This window comes from Neolamprologus multifasciatus, chromosome 3 (assembly GCF_963576455.1).
Source record: "Neolamprologus multifasciatus chromosome 3, fNeoMul1.2, whole genome shotgun sequence".
NCBI lineage: Eukaryota > Metazoa > Chordata > Actinopteri > Cichliformes > Cichlidae > Neolamprologus > Neolamprologus multifasciatus.
This window is the reverse complement of record NC_140441.1, coordinates 23,937,362-23,954,702: the sequence shown is the minus strand read 5'-3', so window position 1 is coordinate 23,954,702 and position 17,341 is coordinate 23,937,362. Positions and strand designations below refer to the sequence as shown.

At 39.8% G+C, this 17,341-nt stretch overlaps 1 protein-coding gene and 1 long non-coding RNA gene across 2 annotated transcripts in view; one reads left to right on the top strand and one right to left on the bottom strand.

Moving 5' to 3' along the window:
• The window catches only part of poln (polymerase (DNA directed) nu), an 88,504-nt gene that overhangs the window by 58,143 nt on the left and 13,020 nt on the right, over nt 1–17,341 (bottom strand). Inside the window, exons 7-18 of the mRNA XM_085153871.1 lie at nt 15,884–16,657; nt 15,315–15,484; nt 15,120–15,232; nt 14,497–14,633; nt 13,145–13,213; nt 12,995–13,055; nt 12,666–12,730; nt 8,183–8,266; nt 7,942–8,037; nt 5,981–6,037; nt 5,480–5,536; nt 2,090–2,155 (exon numbers count right to left, since the gene is read on the bottom strand). Of these exons, the coding sequence (XP_085009997.1) occupies nt 2,090–2,155; nt 5,480–5,536; nt 5,981–6,037; nt 7,942–8,037; nt 8,183–8,266; nt 12,666–12,730; nt 12,995–13,055; nt 13,145–13,213; nt 14,497–14,633; nt 15,120–15,232; nt 15,315–15,484; nt 15,884–16,657 (1,749 nt within the window). The remainder of the gene's footprint in view (nt 1–2,089; nt 2,156–5,479; nt 5,537–5,980; nt 6,038–7,941; nt 8,038–8,182; nt 8,267–12,665; nt 12,731–12,994; nt 13,056–13,144; nt 13,214–14,496; nt 14,634–15,119; nt 15,233–15,314; nt 15,485–15,883; nt 16,658–17,341) is intronic.
• The window catches only part of LOC146522107 (uncharacterized), a 234,587-nt gene continuing 221,509 nt past the window's right edge, over nt 4,264–17,341 (top strand). The window contains exon 1 of the long non-coding RNA XR_014873084.1: nt 4,264–5,141. This is a non-coding gene — a long non-coding RNA (uncharacterized LOC146522107). The remainder of the gene's footprint in view (nt 5,142–17,341) is intronic.

Here is a 17,341-nt window from a genome sequence, read left to right as displayed (position 1 = left end):
GGTGTTTTGCATATTTATCACACTTACATGTTTTAGATAATCAAAAAATGTTAATATTACACAAAGACAACTTGAAAAAATGCTGTTTTTAAATGATGATTGCATTGATTAAGAGAGAAAAGTTATCCAAACCCACCTGGTACTGTGTGAAAAACTAATTTGTGTCTCTTGTTAAATCGTGAATTAACTGTGATTAACCACATTTTTTTTGGAAAGATGGGTTCACTTTCACTAAACACACTCAGGCCTGAATACTGGCAGACCTGCTGAATCAAGAAATCACTTAAAGAGAAGCTGTCTGACAAAGTGAAGCAGGCTAAAAGATCTCAAAAAGCAACACATCACACCATGATCTAGAGAAACACTTGAGAAACAAAGTCACTGACATGTATCAGTATGGAAAGGGTTACAAAGCCATTTCAAAGGCTTTGAGACTCCAGTGAACACACATGGAGAAAACCTGGAACAGTGGTGAAGTTTCCCAGGGGTGTCCGGCCTCCAGAAATAACTCTAAGAGCACATCGATGACTCATCCGGGAGGTCACAAAAGAACCCAGAACAACATTAAAAAACCAGAGGCTTCACATGTCTCAGTTAAGGTCAGAGTTCGTGATTCAACAATAAGAAAGAGGCTGGGCAAAAATGCTCTGTGGTCTGATGAGACAAGTGAATTAGGCCAGGAAAACCACTGCATAATAATTTAAGTCAGTTTAAAAACATCAACAACACCAGTTGCTTTATTGAGATGTTATTGCTTACATTCGGAAAATCAACAATTTTTATCTGTTTTCTACTTGATTGAGTCTACTGTCATTACACTTCACACACTCGGCATAAAGTATTTAACATTTTTATGATTCAAACAACAAATCCAGATCCAGCACTTTTAACTTTCATTAGCTCTGACATCACCACAGAATGAATGCCAGTTCATTTTATGAAAAATCTGAATAATTAATGAATTCACTGCAATTTTCACACTTTGCAAAGTCATTCAGTGGACAGAATTTGCCCATTTCAAGCATTGGTTCTGGCCCCTAGGCCTCATATTTGATTTACTAGTTACACAGACCACATTTCTAATATCTCTACCAAGAATATTATATTGCAAAGACAACTGAAGCCAACGACTGCCTGATAAAAAGGGGAGGTATATATAGCTTCTAACTAATTTTCATACCATAGAGGATAACAGTAAGAAAATGATAATTATCAACTCTGTCAAAAAAACGAATGTCTTCTTAGAATGAAGTCTTCCTCTTTATGCCTCACCTGCTCTTTGCCCGTGTGTGTGCTCAAGGATGTATGAATATTTCAGCGGGACTATTTCTCTGACTCTGTAAAGCCATTCTAACTCAACGCGCTCTCTATCAGCCAGGCGTCCAACACCCGCCCCTTTATTCACACTCATGTTTAAAACATTGAGCTGCTGTCTTTCAGCTACACCTCATAAAAAACGCAGCTCATAGAAACCTCCAGCTTGCTGTTACACAACAATCCCAAAACATCTGTTTCTATGAGAACTCAGCATTCACGACTGAGCATGTAATTACTATGCAGTCAAGGAGTTTCTCTGACAAGGGAGAAAGCCAGAAAGAAATAGCCAATGAAAGCTTAGTTATAAAGGACACAAAAAGGAGAAGATTGTTAGGATCTTAGAAATCCACGAGCAGAAGATTTGTGTGTGTGTACAAATCTTTTCAAATATTATTTTTGTTTAAACACTTTAAGCAAAAAGCTCTGAAAAAGGCTTTCCTCACTCCATAAAAATGTACAAATATTTTGCGCTGTAAGTCATTAAAATGCCTAATTTTAATTTCTCATAGATATAATCCAGCATATATATATTAATGCATATTGATGTGGTCTTTTAGGTATTCTATGCACGTGCCTTGAACTCTTAGAAAGAAACAGTTCACTTTCTTTCCCAATTCAGTGCGCTAAATTTTCCCAATTCAGAACCATGGATAGCTCCTCTAAGGATGCTTAATCCTGTTGCAGTGTTTTAACAGTTCAAGATGTATCAAATAATTCCAGTGCAATGAAGGCTGGGAGAGATGGGTAGGAATGCAAGGCAAGTTTGACTTACTGGGTGTTTTGCAGAGATTCTCCCAGTCACAACACTGGTCTGGTGCCACGTAGAGGAAATGTAGTTCTGACATGAAGAGACAAAGGGAGTCAAATATGAATTAAAAACAGGGAGAACCTGTAAATTCAACACATTATCACATTAACATCTCAGTCAGCTATGTTATCACTAATGTTTCCATATAGCCAAAAACAGCCTGAAAACAACAGCTGCGGTCTTGATTGCCCTGATCACTCTGATCCCGTGTTTGGACCCACACGCCTTCAACAGTGCCATGCCCAATCTGAACAAGCTGCTTGCAGAGTAGGGTGCCAGTTATGTTGCTGCAATAAGCAGGACAAAACATCAGCAGTACCAACAAAAACAACACTATAGTGCTCAAGACTGCAGTTTAGTTATGTAACCTAAACATCTGCACACTGTCAAACCTATTAACCTAAAATTAGACGACAAGATAATTACAGCATATAGTAGCTAAGGTCCCACGCAGCAGACCTTTGCTACTATTTCATGGTTGTTGTCTGTCTGTATGGCTTCTGTAGTATTCTTAGTTTTCCCCATTCACTTTTAGTGATCTCCACTGCTTGTGCCTCATTGTTTGTTCTCATTCACTCTCAAGGTTAGTTCCTCATGTGGCTTTTTTACTTCCCTCATTTCTTTCTTTTCCCACCATCTTTACTCCTTATATCTATGTCTAATCCAACTCTGGCATCTGACTCTTTCAACCCGGGCTCCATTCTGACTCTTGCCTTCTTTTCAGATGTGGTGTTTTCTGGTTTTCCTAAATCTTTCTTTTTTATTGTAAGTGCGAATAAAACGTCATTCGATGTTATGGTGTCAGCCACAGGGTCCACGTAGTTGTGACATTTTACACTTTACAGAAACCTATTTTTTAAAACCACAAATACTCAAGTTATGACTGAGTAGAAATTTGTATACATTTGTTGTTGCCAGCTTTTTTCCAAAATGCCGCCAAATGAATCACGATGATCCAAAGCCAAAAAGCTTTGGAGAACACCAGGCAGACTCATTTGCACGGTTGAGTAAGCACAGATTGATAAACACAAGCTGCTGCTCCCATGCACGAGGTTTGAAGGAGGCCCATGTGGAGGGACAGTCAGGCACAGAGATACATCTCTCTTCTGCCAAATTAATACAGCAGTGGCAATAAAACAGACCAACAGCTTCGAGAGTCCAACTCAGACAACATGTTTCACTATTTCACTAATAAGTCAGCACAGCAGAGCTCATCCACACTTGTGATGACTCTGTTTCAGGAGCTGTGAAACCACATCTTGTCACAGCCTCAGAGATGGTGACATTCACACCGGCAGCTGAATTTAAAAGGTGAAGAGGAAAAACACGGGTTTGTCCAGCAGCATAAATGACTGTTCTAGTGCACTGACGCAGCAGCAAACTGTGAGCAAATGAAAATAAAAGCTGTGGGAGCTGCAGGAGTCCTTCTAGCCTGCAGCAACTTCTAAACCTTTGGTTTCACTCTCGAGTTTTTGTTGTTTCAGTCTCACAAAAAAAGTCTAAAAAAATCCACATCAAGAAAAAAGAGTGCCAGTGGACTGAATACATTTTACCTTTTATACATTTTGTAGAAAGTTCGAGATACGGTGTATTGCAAAAAGATGCATGTTCAATCATCCATGTAAGGAACTTCCAAAAAGTAACTTGGATGAGTCATGAAATGCTTCTCCTACTAAAAACGCTTTGACCCGTTGAAAACAAGCAACTTTTTTGGGATGTACTGCCAAAAATATTTGCTCGTCTGCCTTCATACACATATAAAATTGAGTCACTTCCCATTCCTAACCCATAAGGTTTTGCCCGTTGCAGGTATAGCAGCTTCAACTCTTCTGGGAAGGCTTTCCACAAGGTTTAGGAGTGCTTACGGGAATTTTTGACTGTTCTTGCAGGAAGACATTTGTGAGGTCAGTTTCTGCTGATTGGTGAAATAAGGCCTGGATGCAGCTGCTCGGCCATGGAAATCCGTTCCATGAAGCTCTCTGCGCACTGTTTTTGAGCTAATCTGAAGGCCATATGAAGAGGTCTGTAAGACTGACTCTGCAGAACGTTGGTCAAGTCTGAGCAAAATGTGCCTCAGCACAGGGCTGATCCCCGGCCCTGTGATTTTATGTGGCCTAATGCTTTGTGACTGAGTTGCTGTCATTCCCAATGACTTCCACTTTGTTATAATACCACTAACAGCTGACTGTAGAATATTTAGTAGCTAGGAAATTTCAGGCCTGGAGTTGCACAGGTGGCATCATATCACTTAGGAATTCACTGAGCTCCTAGGAACAAACATTGTTTCACAAATGTTTGTAGAAGCAGTCTGCAAGCCTGGGTGCTTGACTGTATACACCTGTGGCCACGGATGTGATTGGAACACCTGAATTCAATGATTTGGATGTGACTGAATACTTTTAGCAAAATAGTGTATAAACTAGGGCTGCTCGATTATGTCAAAAATGATAATCATGATTATTTTCACTGAAATTGAGATGTCGACTATTTGACGATATTTATTTAACAATAACAATGTATTGAATAATGACTTTAAAGATTGTCAAAAAATAATATAAAATAGTGTGAAAATACTGATGACAGTGCAAATGTTTGCAATATAAAAATAAATGAAAAATGTAAACATCTATGTTTAGTGAACTTTGCAGTGTTGCTCTGTGGTGCAGCTAAGACACTGTAGCAAAGTTTACACACTGTGTCTACTTGATCCACGTCTGACTCCGCGAACCCATAATGTTTCCACACCACTGAAGTTTTTTTTACCTCTCTTTTCAACCAACGGCAGTCACTCTCCTCTCCAAATAACTTCTGCTTAGCTTTCCGAGCTTCCCTCGGGTCCTCTTAATCAGCGGTCCCCAACCCCCGGGCCTCGGACCGGTACCGGACCGTGAGTCGTTTGGTACCGGGCCGCGAGAGTTGAGGCTCAGGTGTGAAATGTATAGTTTTCAGGGTTTTTATCGGTTTTCAGCGTTATTTTGTTATCGTTTACTCGGTTTTCCTGGGTCTTTTCATGTGTGTTATGAATAAATTTTCTTTTTTTAGCTACCGGTACTAGTTTTATTTTGTTGTATTTATCCGCGACACCTTAAAGGCCGGTCCATGAAAATATTGTCGGGCATAAACCGGTCCGTGCCGCAAAAAAGGTTGGGGACCGCTGCTCTTAATTGTTGTGACACGTGTTCGAAATGCAGAGAGGTGCGCTCGATTTGCCACACGGAGCAGCGCGAGAGTAAAGCACGAGGGAGGGGCTAATAATCGACTCAGTCATTTTTAATGATCGTTGAAAGCCCAGATCGTAATCGTGATTAAAATTCGATTAATTGAGCAGCCCTAGTATAAACAGAGTTGACTCACCTTGCTCATCATGCACGACAAAATCCCATCAATAAAAGTAGATTTGATTTTGTGAACCTGTGAACAACAATGCAATTATTTGTTACAATAAAACACTTTATCTCTATACCTTATGTAACCCCCAAAACGTAAAGCTAAACAATGATCATCTTAAAAAGAACAACTAACAGATTTAATAACTTGGGAAGAAAACATCATAGTATAAAAGACAGATAAGGTCAAAATAACACGCCCATTGGTTAGAGAAGTCCCACTTGTCTCATCTGGTAGTGGAACTGTATAATCATTATATAATGATTATATAATGATTTGTGATTTTGGCCAATGAACATAACCTGGATAATCCTTTCTGACTCTGAGACTGACAAAAATGAAACTGATTTCTACAGAGCTCAACAGTGACCACCCAGTCTTTTAGGGGCTCCTGCTCCAGAAGTGAATTTCCCATTCATTCATTTTTCATAATAATGATGATTCATAATAATAATGAACATGCCAGACCTGCCTGTAGTCCAGGATTATTTTTGGCAGAGGGTGCAGGTCCTGAAGCTGCAACAACTGCAACAAAAAGAAAGGAGACAAAGACTGAAAAGCTGCATTTTTTTGTGCCTTTCATGTCAGGTAAAAAAAAAAATCAATTGAAAGACTTTATATTTTGCTTCTAGTACATGCACATGAACAAACATCTCAATTTTCTGTAAAACTGTTTTAATTAACAGGAATGCAGCACAGTGTATAAGTAGTCATATTATTTTGTGCTAAGTTTTGTTAGGGTTTGGGCAGGTTCCTCTGTGCTTTGTTATTTTCAGATGCAGACTTCAGTTGGTCTGTGCTGCCCTGGTCTGGAAGCTCACTTCCACACGTCTTGTAAATCCCTTTATTGTGGCTGTGTTTTTTAAGGACAGGGTCTGGCTGTTGTTATGTGCCAGTTCATTATGTCCACAATTGTGGTATCTTGGCTCACTCTGTCTAGTGTTTGTTTCTCTGTTCCTGCCTCTAACCCTGTGTCTTTGTTTTTCTCCCAGTTTCCCTGCCTGAAGCATGTTGCCTGTTTTTGGAAAGTCAGCCAGTGTTCCCTTGACCAAAGCTTCTGTCACCCACACACCCAAATACTGCCAGTGGATTTCTCAGTCTTATCTGTGACTAGCCTGCCTGCCCACTCTCCAATGATACCCAGCTGCTCACCCCGGGCCTCCAACCTGCTCCCGAGCTCAGCTTCTCTGCACTCTCCAGTAATGCCTCAGCCTTTTCAAACCTTTTCAATTGCTGCAACTCTCTAAATCAGTAGTCCATTCTTCCACAGTCTATCGCTGCTCTTATCACACTTGTAAATAAATCTTTACAAGACCTCTTCAATTGTGGCCGCTGGTAAAATCAGTGTAAAATCATGACATTGCTTTAATTCAGATTTTTCTTCAAAGAGATGATTGTATGTGAATAAGAAGGAACAATTTTATTTTGATGCAAACATGCATACAATAGCAGGAATGCAGTGTTATATTTACATCAAAGTGCAATATAAATGTTTTTTCACTAAAATTAATGAATAATTGTGATCTCCAAAAATTAATAATTACTATAAAATTGTCCACATTGATCTTTATTGGTGGTAATTTCAGATGTTTTTCTCTATTCACTGCTATGAATATGTTTGGGCACGCACTGTATTATAGTACAGTTTTCTTGGTGGGTATTCAAGAGTTAGGTCCTTTGATTTAAGAGCGCAATTTCTTGTTTTCATGATTTGCTATACAAATTCTAGAGTTAAGTGGTTTTGCCACATACCAAGTTGGTCAGACTTGAGTGCTTGTCAATCTTCTGCTCCTTAACAGTCTACATTCAATCCATTAGACTTTCTCTCTGGGAGGGTTACATCATTTTCACCATTAAGTTAGCACACTACCAGGAGCCAAGATTAGGGCTACTATATATAGCTAAGGAGCTTTTAATGACATAATGTATATATCACCTTCTTTTTAATTCTAAAGTCATACAAGAAGGAGGTACACATATTACAGCCCTAAAAGCTGGGAACAGATGAATTTTATAAGAGGGCTGTTACATATAAAACTATTTAAAAGATAGCAAAAGCTCAAATAGGCAGAAAATGTGGGTAAAATGAACCAAAGACTGACATGCAACAAAAGTCGGGCTAATAATCAGGAGGCTCGCTGCTTAAGACGCTTTAGCCGATGAAACTATTCCGCGATTCGGTCGTCAGCTGTGATTGACTGCTAGTACAAAGGTGGACATAAAATCTGTCCAAGCAGCAGCTCATGTATATCTGTACAGAGATAGAGATGTGACTAAGAACAGTGACTGTGCAGTGAAGTTCGAGGGGAAACATCTAAACATGAAAGAAATAAATCTTTGTCTCTAATCTAAAGACGTTTCTTAGATGAACAGAGAACTGAGGGTCAAACTGAAATATCTGTCTGTGTTTATACACGTGTGTGTCATACTGCAGCTTCAGATGTTGACTGCTGCTGTTTGCCGATGGTCTTGGGAAGCTTCTTGTTTTCGCAGCGCTCATGAAGACGCAGCTTCTCAAACAGAATCTACAAACATTGTAAATCCACAACATCCACATGAAGCAGACGCAAAGCGTAGAAGAATACAAACATTTGCATATGCACGGTATACACACACACACACACACAGAAGCCATATACTGCACACAGATGTACACATGAAGATACGTACTGTTCGTAGCTGAGTGTTGCTGGTCAACAGAAATATTTGTCCAGCTGCTCGGTGTGCTTCCTGCTCCAGTTGTTTCATTTTAGTCTGACAGAGTTGGAAAGACAGACAAAATCACAGCAGAACGTGGCAGCACGGATCAGGTCAGCAAAGTTCACAGACCTCTAGAACAACATACTTTGGATGGACAAAATCAAAGCGGAGATGTTTGAACACCACGCTTGGTGAAAACCAACTGTCAAGCACGGTGGTGGAGGGGTGATGATCTGGGCTTATTTTACCGCCACAGGACCCGGGCAGTCACTGAGTTCACCATGAACTCCTCTGTATACCAAATATTCTAGAGTCAAATGTGAGGACATATGTGTGACAGATAACAGGAGAATGATCTCAAGCACAGCAGCAAAACTACAACAGAATGGCTGAAAAAGAAAAGAATCAAAGTGCTGTAATGAGTGATTAAGTTACTTCAAGTTATTGTTGCTAAAGATGGTTTTACAAATGACTAAATCTTAAAGGGTCACTTAGTTTCTTTTTGATATGACTGTATATGTGAAACAGGAAGTCATTTATTACACTCTGTATCTTACTAGGTGACCTTCTTCCTACACCTTTCCATCCCATGGGAAACACATGTGATGTCTAAAACCTGCAGGACACCGGCCCTTGAGGCCTGGATTTCCCCACCCCTGTTTTAGAAAAAACCCCAGGAAAGCCATGGGAACATAAGAAACATTGAAAGAGGAAATGATGGAAAACAAATGGCACATAAAAGAGACAGAAATCAAAAAATAAGGAGGGAGAAAAACAGAAAACGCACTACAGAAATGAGGCAAACAAATGACTTGGCATAGAAAAAATGGAGAGACAGAAGAGAGGACTGAAAGATAGAAGCACTATTAAATAACTTGAAGATGCAAAGAGGATGAATCCCAAGAAGAACGCGATTGTGATAAAAAATAAATGTGAAAGACTTAAATGAGGGCATAAAGGCGTGAAATTCATTCTTATACAATATTTAAGCCAAATGTGAAGATTTTGAGCTGTTTTTTAATGAAGGGGGCGACACCCTCATCACAGCTCACTGCAAGTCTGAACAAAGCACTTGACAGACAAACCAGGGAATGAGGTTAGAGAAACGGAGACGAGAGGAAACGAGGTGGAGTGTATCGTGGTAAATGTGTTGATGAAATGAGAGACAACAGTCTGAAAGAGCAGCAGAGTGACGGATTTGGGAATATGGGACAAAAAAATGGGTAATTGGAAGAGTTGAAAGAAAGTTGAACTGGGAAGGAAACACTGGGGTGGGTACATGGGGGAAAATGTGAGAAGTAACACTGGTTATTCATGAACTGGTGAGAACATGTTTGGGCTGGACCTTAACACAAAATTGCATTTGGAACAAGAAGGCAAGTTCAGAGACATGACTTGACAAAAACGTAGGGGGAAGTGGAACAACTGTGGCACAAAATCAAGGACAGCAGTGTGGCGAGAGACTAACACAAAGGGACAGAAAGAAAATGAAAGGAGAAAAATTGGGGTGAGCTGTCAGACATGCACCTAAAGTCCAAAATATGCACTTTTCTCTTGCCCGGAGCAGGCACCAGACTGCCTCATCAATATTGGATGGGAGCCCCTTAGTACTTTGTTTGACACAGAACGGCACACATACAGAAGGCACAGGGCTCTATAGGGCAATATTTTTATTGCACTTCACACTATGTGGATTAAGACGTGAACTTTTTTGATGGAAATGAAGAAATAGATGACATCTAAATCAAGGTGGAAGAAAGCTTAAGGGACTTTTTAAACATATGTAGAGTGAAGAAGAACAATAATCAGCGCACAGATTAATTTTGATTTGAGTTTTTTGGGGGATTTCTTTTAAAAGAAATGCTACAATTGTGTTAAAAAAGAAAAAAAATGTTGTTTTACATAAAAGGAATTGTTAAAAAGAAAATATTGGGAAAATGGATATTAAACCTAACTGTGAAATGGCATACTTTTGTTTTATATCAATCTGGAGACAAATCAGTCCCTTTGCCTAGAGGGATGTGCCGTCAGACAAGGACAAGGACAAGGACAATGTCAGGCACAAAAGAACTGCTGATCTTCACACAGTCCTGTGAAAAACTAAATGAATGCCACGATTCAGTAGTTTGTAGAACCACCTTTAACAGCAATAACTTACAGTAATCAATTATTGTATTGCTTCATCAGTTTTGTCACATCATCGTGGAGGAATATTGTCCCACTCTTCTTTACAATGTTGCTTCAGTTCATTGAGGTTTGCAAACATTTGTTCACGCATAGCTGTCTTAAGGTCAGATTTACAAACATGCTGCAACGGCAAAAACTGGATCTTGGTACTGTCAGTATTTGTAAAGAGAGCATCCTCAAAATACTCCGGCCTTGGATTGAAGTTTTATTACACTTAAATTTAAATGGTTACAACTTCAGGACCGTGGACAGTGTATACAGTTTTTTCACTGCGATCTCTTGAGCTGTTCTCAAACACAATTTGAGACAAAAGAGCACGCGAGTATGTGTTGAAAGATGAAGCCTGACCGACAGGAGGAATTTTCTGGTTGGTCTTTCAACAGGTGAACTTGACAGCTCAGATAAAAACAACATCCAACACAACAGAGTCTGGACACACATGACAGCACACACAGACATTTCACAAAAAGACACACACATGTATTTACACACAACTCTGCCACAGCCTCAAAAACTTGAGTGCCTCAGCGCGTGTGTGTGCGTGTCTCTGCAGAGGCGTTCTTCCTGCAGCACAGCCTCTTAAAGGAAAGAGACAGACTATCCGTCCTATTTATAGTAACACAGAGAGCTATCAAGACTGCCTCCACAACAACAACCCTGCTGCTGTTTGCAAGACTTGTGAGTTGAAACAAAACTGACTATGTTGTATATTCTTTGTGCGTGTGTTTGTCCATGCCATCGGCATCTACATCTTTGTGAATCCGTGACAGTTCTCAAATTTCATCTCCAGAACTGTTTTTTACTCTTTGTGTAAACAGGACAGGCCCCCAGAGGACATCCACCCCACACTCCATGAAATCTGCTCAGAAGAAGAAAACGAGATACCATTTTTCTGTTTGTCTTATGTTTTTTGTTTGTTTTTTTCTTTTTTTTCCCAGAGGTCTGTCCTGTTTCTCATATCCTGCTACTGTCATCGCTGCTGATACAGCATCTATCAACAGCTCTATGCTTTAGCAGCCAGACTAAAATACAATCAACTCAGAGTGACTCAGGACAAATCCAAGCAGACCCAGTCAACCAGACACTAAGCTTGGCCTGTATTAAAATACTGTGTAAAAGTCTTGAACTTAATTCTTTATATTTTGTTATCGAAATAGGAAAAAGTTGCAGAAATTTATTTAATGTTCACAGTGATGTCTGTAGACGCTCTTTTGTACCTCACTCCTGACTTCTTTCATAAATATGGAGGATAAAATGAACCAAAAAATGTCAATTTACATTCCCATTGATTTTCAGCTCTTGTGTAATTTGACATACCTCAGCCTTTTCTTATGAGTTCCCTTCCTTAAAAATGGCTTCTTGACAGCCACCCTTCCCCGGAGACCATTTCTGATGAAGCTTCACTGAACAGTAGATGGATCAACTGAAGGACCCGATTCATCTCTCAGGTCCCTATGTCAGGTTTTTGTTGGATTTTTCCTATTTCTTAACAACATAACTTTCACATACTGTTCGTCTGAAGTAGATAGCATTTTAGGCCTGACACGTCTTTAGAGACGCTGCACACCATGCTGGGATATTCCAAATTTTCCGCTAATAGCTCTTTGAAGATCAGCAAAATGCCTAAAGAAAACATTTAAAACTGGGCCTTTGCTAAATTATCTTTTCTGTATGGGCACAACACTAGTTCATCCCTTGAGTTAGGTGTCCTTTTGTGCTTGAATGAATTAACAGGTTAAAGAAAAAAAAATGACTGAAAATGAGTGAAAAAGCTACTTAAAAACATGCAGTATTATTGCTCAAGAGCAGCAAATATAAAGAAATAAGGGTTGACTTTCAAGCCTTTCATACAGTATCGTATTTGGTATAATCACACAACAGCCCTTAAACATAAGAAAGAAACCAGAATATCTACAGTATATATCATTCCATGAATGTTAACTAATGCATTGGCCCAATGAGTTTTCTTGCATGTCCAGTTTTGGATTAGTCTGTAACTTATTTCACAAACTCACAGAAATAATGATTGAATTGTTTAAAACACAGCTTGCAAACACACACTTTTTTACAAATATTTGCACTGATCTTGATTCATCAGTGTATTCTGGTTGGGGATTAACATTTACTGCAAATGCCAATAACTCCTGGCAGTAGTTAGTTTTCTTCTAGAAATCTTTTTCTTATTTATTAATAACTCTGACTGTGAAAGTTTACGATCTACCAGTCAAACCATTCAGTTTACCACAGAGGTTTTTTGCCATCTTACCCCCAGCAAGTCTGAAGTTCTCTTTAATGCCTCCTTATCAACATGGATGCGGTGGCTCTCCATGGCTGAAAGAAGAAAAATAATTTATTGATTCATTAACAGGAAATCTTTCAACAGCTGACAGATTTTTATTGTGGATATAGAAAACTGGAAGAGCCCGATAAAAAAATTAATTGTCATCCAGTATTACATGCTTTTACTCTGTTTATTCAGGGATATTTTTCACAATAAATCTCACAGGGTGTGGGTTGAAGAATCTGTGAGAAGATTTCGTTGTATTTTAAAACAATTCTGAGTGTCTGGAGGGAAAAAAGTAAAGCAGTGCTCACCTGCCAGAACAGGGATCATGTTAAGCTCCATATCTGAGTAGAGCTGCCACAGCCCTTGGCTCTGGACACACAAATTATCAGTTAGGTAATCTGTTGGTGTGTGTGTGTGTGTGTGTGTGTGTGCATGTTTGTGTGTGAGCATTTGCCTACATGTAGCTCAGAGCATAGCTTCATATTAAGCCTGTAGAGCCAACAGAGACCTGAAATAATCTGAGAAACCTGAGAGAGACGTAAACAAAGAGAGAAAAAAGAAAAGGGAGGAGGAACATGATTCAGGTTTTGTTGTGTAGAAGTACTTCGTGAGTCATGGTTTCTTCTATAGTTAAAATTAGTGTCTTTTCAGTTAAAAAAACCAACAACAACAACATGAAAACATCAACTGTCTGCTGAAATCCTTTGGTGTCAGAGAGTATAACTAGCATCACCTTCTTTTCTATTCGACATTTAACAAAACAGACCTTTTAATTTTCACATGAAAATTAAATTTTCACATGAAAATTAAATGGACAAAAACGTCGAGACCCGACATTTCGTGGCACAAACATCTTGAGGCAATCACTGCAATCGCACACTTTTGTGGCTCTTAATCAGACTTCCACAATCCATAGCCAGAAGTCTGGTCCAGCGTCCTTGATTCAGTTTTGTTCAGTTTGATAGGAACAGGATTATAATTGTTTGCAGGTGCCCTCGTCGTACTCATTCTTAATGTCCCTTTTCAACAGGATTTGTCTGCTTGAGAGATGGAGTTACAAAAAACTGACAGACACGTGGACGTCCGCACAGAGTCCTGAATTCACCTATTCTATGTTACGCACACACAGGTGCTGTACTACAGTCAGATTCTTCTCTTCAGATTGATCAGAACACACAGCGAGCAGCCGCAGAACAACCCGATGTTACAGTTTAAGATGTACGTGGTGGGTTATTATACTGTAAAAGGAGCCAGGATTGCAATACCATCACTGTATAACACCTTTAATGACTTAATGCACCCCATCCAGTAAAACAGCCCCATAATATAACTCAGCCCCCTTCATATCTTCTTCACTGAGCAGAGAGCTTACCAGAAAACTGCTTTTGTTAAATATGTCCAAAGGAGTTTCTCTCAGGCTCATTTTAGCTTGTTCGTGTTTCTCATTTCATGTTTCATAAAAGTTGTACACAGATCTGTTTTAAAGCCCTTGTTTTTATTTTCTACTATTCAAACTTTCTTCATAAATATAGGGCGTTTGGATTTTCTTCAGTCCAGATCCAAGCAGGTTTGCAGCACTCCAGTGGACCTTAAATTTTTCAATAATTAGATGCTGTAGTCACAAAAACGCTGCCAAGACTCGTGGCCTTTAATGTTATCCTGGCTGAAATTATTTTCTTGTGCCTCAAGCAGCTTCTTTTTTTCCTCTCTTATCCGCTCAGAAATACTAAATGTAAATAGAGCTTACAAGACTATAGAAACGTTACTTAGCAGTCAAGTGTAACAAATGCCAATTTAGACTTAAGCTTACTTTCTGAGCACCCAGGGCGGGTAATGTGTGGGGTCTTTTGCAGTATTTATGGAGAAGCTCCTGATAGCAGGAGGACGGATCTGTGGGATCCAGCAGCCACCCTGACACCTGTGGGTCCTGGATATGACAGCCTGCCACTGCATAGGGAGAAAAGCTCATCATGATAATGAGCAGCATTTGGTTTCCTCCACACTGATCAGGGACTGGCATATGAATATAAAGTCACACCAATAAAATACGGGATGTGTTCACATTGTATATGATCAAATATGTTTGCTGTAGGAGTCGTGTGCAAGCATCTAAGTGTCCAGTGTATGTTTTTCATGACTCCTGCTCTTTAATGGAAACATTTTCAAACAGTGCCACGCTGCCTTGCTTCCATAATGTGTTTTTACTATGTTTGTTGAATAAGGCTCTAATTTTCTACCAGCTGTTTGTGGCTTGGATGGTTTACTGACACTAGACTACGTGCAATAAAGAAACAGATAGGGAAATTACTTAAGTCTTTGATAAATGTTGATGTTGACAATGAATTTGCAAAGCAGTGTTGTGCATAAACAGCTAGAAGCAGATGTACATGCGTGAAGGTCTTTAGGGAAACTGTGTTTATTTTTGTGTCATGCCTTGTTTCCAGCTGAGGTCTCGTCTGTAAAACTGCAGAACTGTACGAAGCAAATCCTTGGATTTATAGCACACCACCAGCTGAGATCTCGATAGCACCTGTAGCAGCATATCTCTGTGGGACACACACACCTTTAAGTACTCCTGCTGTAGTATCAAACACTTTCGATTAGACACACACATATAGAAGCACAGACCTAGTAAAGAGCTCCTGGCTCTGATGGACTTGTTGTTGGGCCCATGCAGGTGTGTGTTCTAGTTTTAAGTAGACCAGAGTGTCGTTTGGGCCGAGCGCACCCTCCGGCGTGCTGCAGTCAAGTTCGTTCTTCATTAGTATGAGGAGGCCACACGCTGGTGGAGTGAGCTTCTATATCAGAGAACAAAAAGCAGATTTACAAGAGCACAGGGGCTGCAAGTTAATGATGAAGCAAACAACAAGACTATACAGTTTACACTGTGATGAAAGGCACAGGGCAAGCTTCAGCCAGTTTTCTGAGCCCCTAAAGATGTAAACATTAGCTGACTGATGCAGTTTTGGTTTTCTTAATTAATGCAACCTTCAGCAATCTGAGGTTTGGTGCATGAGAATGCAGAAGTGAGCTTGAAGACTTTAGCCAATCAGCATTAAGGACCTGATCTATAAGATAATAAAGGTTATCCACAATTAAATAATGTGTCTCAAGTTCACAAATCATAATTTATCTTAACATATTTATGTTATTTCATAAGAATGACTGCGTAGATTGTAAACATTTTGCGTCCTTACCTGTTCTGCGTCTAACTGAGTGCTTCCATCTTGGTACACCATTGTCAGCACCAACACCTTAGCCTGCCCAGCAATCTCAAGCATCTGCACCTTCTCATCTGGTTTAAGTTTTCCAGAGTACTTTACTCTAGAGTCACATGTCAAGCTTGCAGCCAGACAGCCAGCTTTGGATTGGGTCGGCGGCTCACTGTTCTTAACTAGTTTTTGGAAACCTTTGGGCCCACTTGTGGTGGGGTTGGTTTCACATGCAGCTTGCTTGGGTTTGTGTGGTTTGGAAAGTGGGGGGTGAATGGAAGCCTTCCCTGGTAATTCCCTTGATAGTTTTTCCATTTTATTCTGCCTGTTTTGCTGCGTTGGGTTTGAGGCATCTAGTTGTGTACACGCCCCAGATACTGCTATTGTTTCATGTGAAGGACTTGCTTTCCCCTGTGGTTCTCTGGCACTCTTTGACTCCCTAACTCTTCCTTCCCTTGGTTTCTCTTGTGAGGATCGAGGAAGCTCCCATTTTGGAGGGCGTCTGCTTAGGCTGATTTTGGCAGGAGGGTCAGTGTTTTCGTGCTGAAATGCTTCACGTTTCCTCTTTAGGGGGAAGGAAAGTTTCACGCAAGGATGACGTGGAGAATTTTTTAGTTTTCGATTTTCTAACTCTTTCTTCGGTGCTACAACAGCTGAAGTCAATTCCTGCACTGAGAAGAGGTTTTGTCCAGGCGCAGCAGTGATTGTTGGGGCCAGTACCAAGCTCGAGCTACTCCCTCTGGTGCTTCCATTAGTGGTCTAAGCAACAAAAAAGGTGAATAATGTGCAGAGAGCGACAAAGGACACAGAAAAAAAGAAGCAGGCACTTGAAATAGACTCCCGCTGTTCCTGCAGGTTTTGTTACACAGAACATCAATACTTCACTACTTAGAGGACTGAAGTGAATGAAATGAAAAATTTCTAGTTGGATATGATTTGTTTTAGCACTTAGAATAGAAACGTAATTTAATTATTCCCATTCGCGCTTTGACGTAGCAGGATCACACAGTTTGTGAGAGAGAGCATAAAAAAGAAGGCCTGAAAAGTAAACAGGTAAGAGGAGAGAAGCCAAAGAAAAAAGGATGTGAGCCCTGAGCACTGTGTCCCAGACAGAAACACAGCCGCGATACTGTCTGACAAACCTGCCTGAAGCTGGGACAGTGTCAAAAAAGCAGACGCGCACAGACACACAATAATAGCAGATCTACTTTGCTTCTTTGGCTGAATGACGATGATTGTTTGACTATAAATAGTTACATTAAAAAGGGTTTAATGAACCAGAGCTGAATTGCATGCAGCATACATATAATAAATATACAGTATTTATAGTATTTATCGTTTATATTTAAATAGTGCGGTGCAAAAATTGTGTCACTCTTCATTTCTTTATATTTTTCTTCCAAGGAGCCAGACTTTCTTGCAACTTTTTAAAGAGGTCTTGAG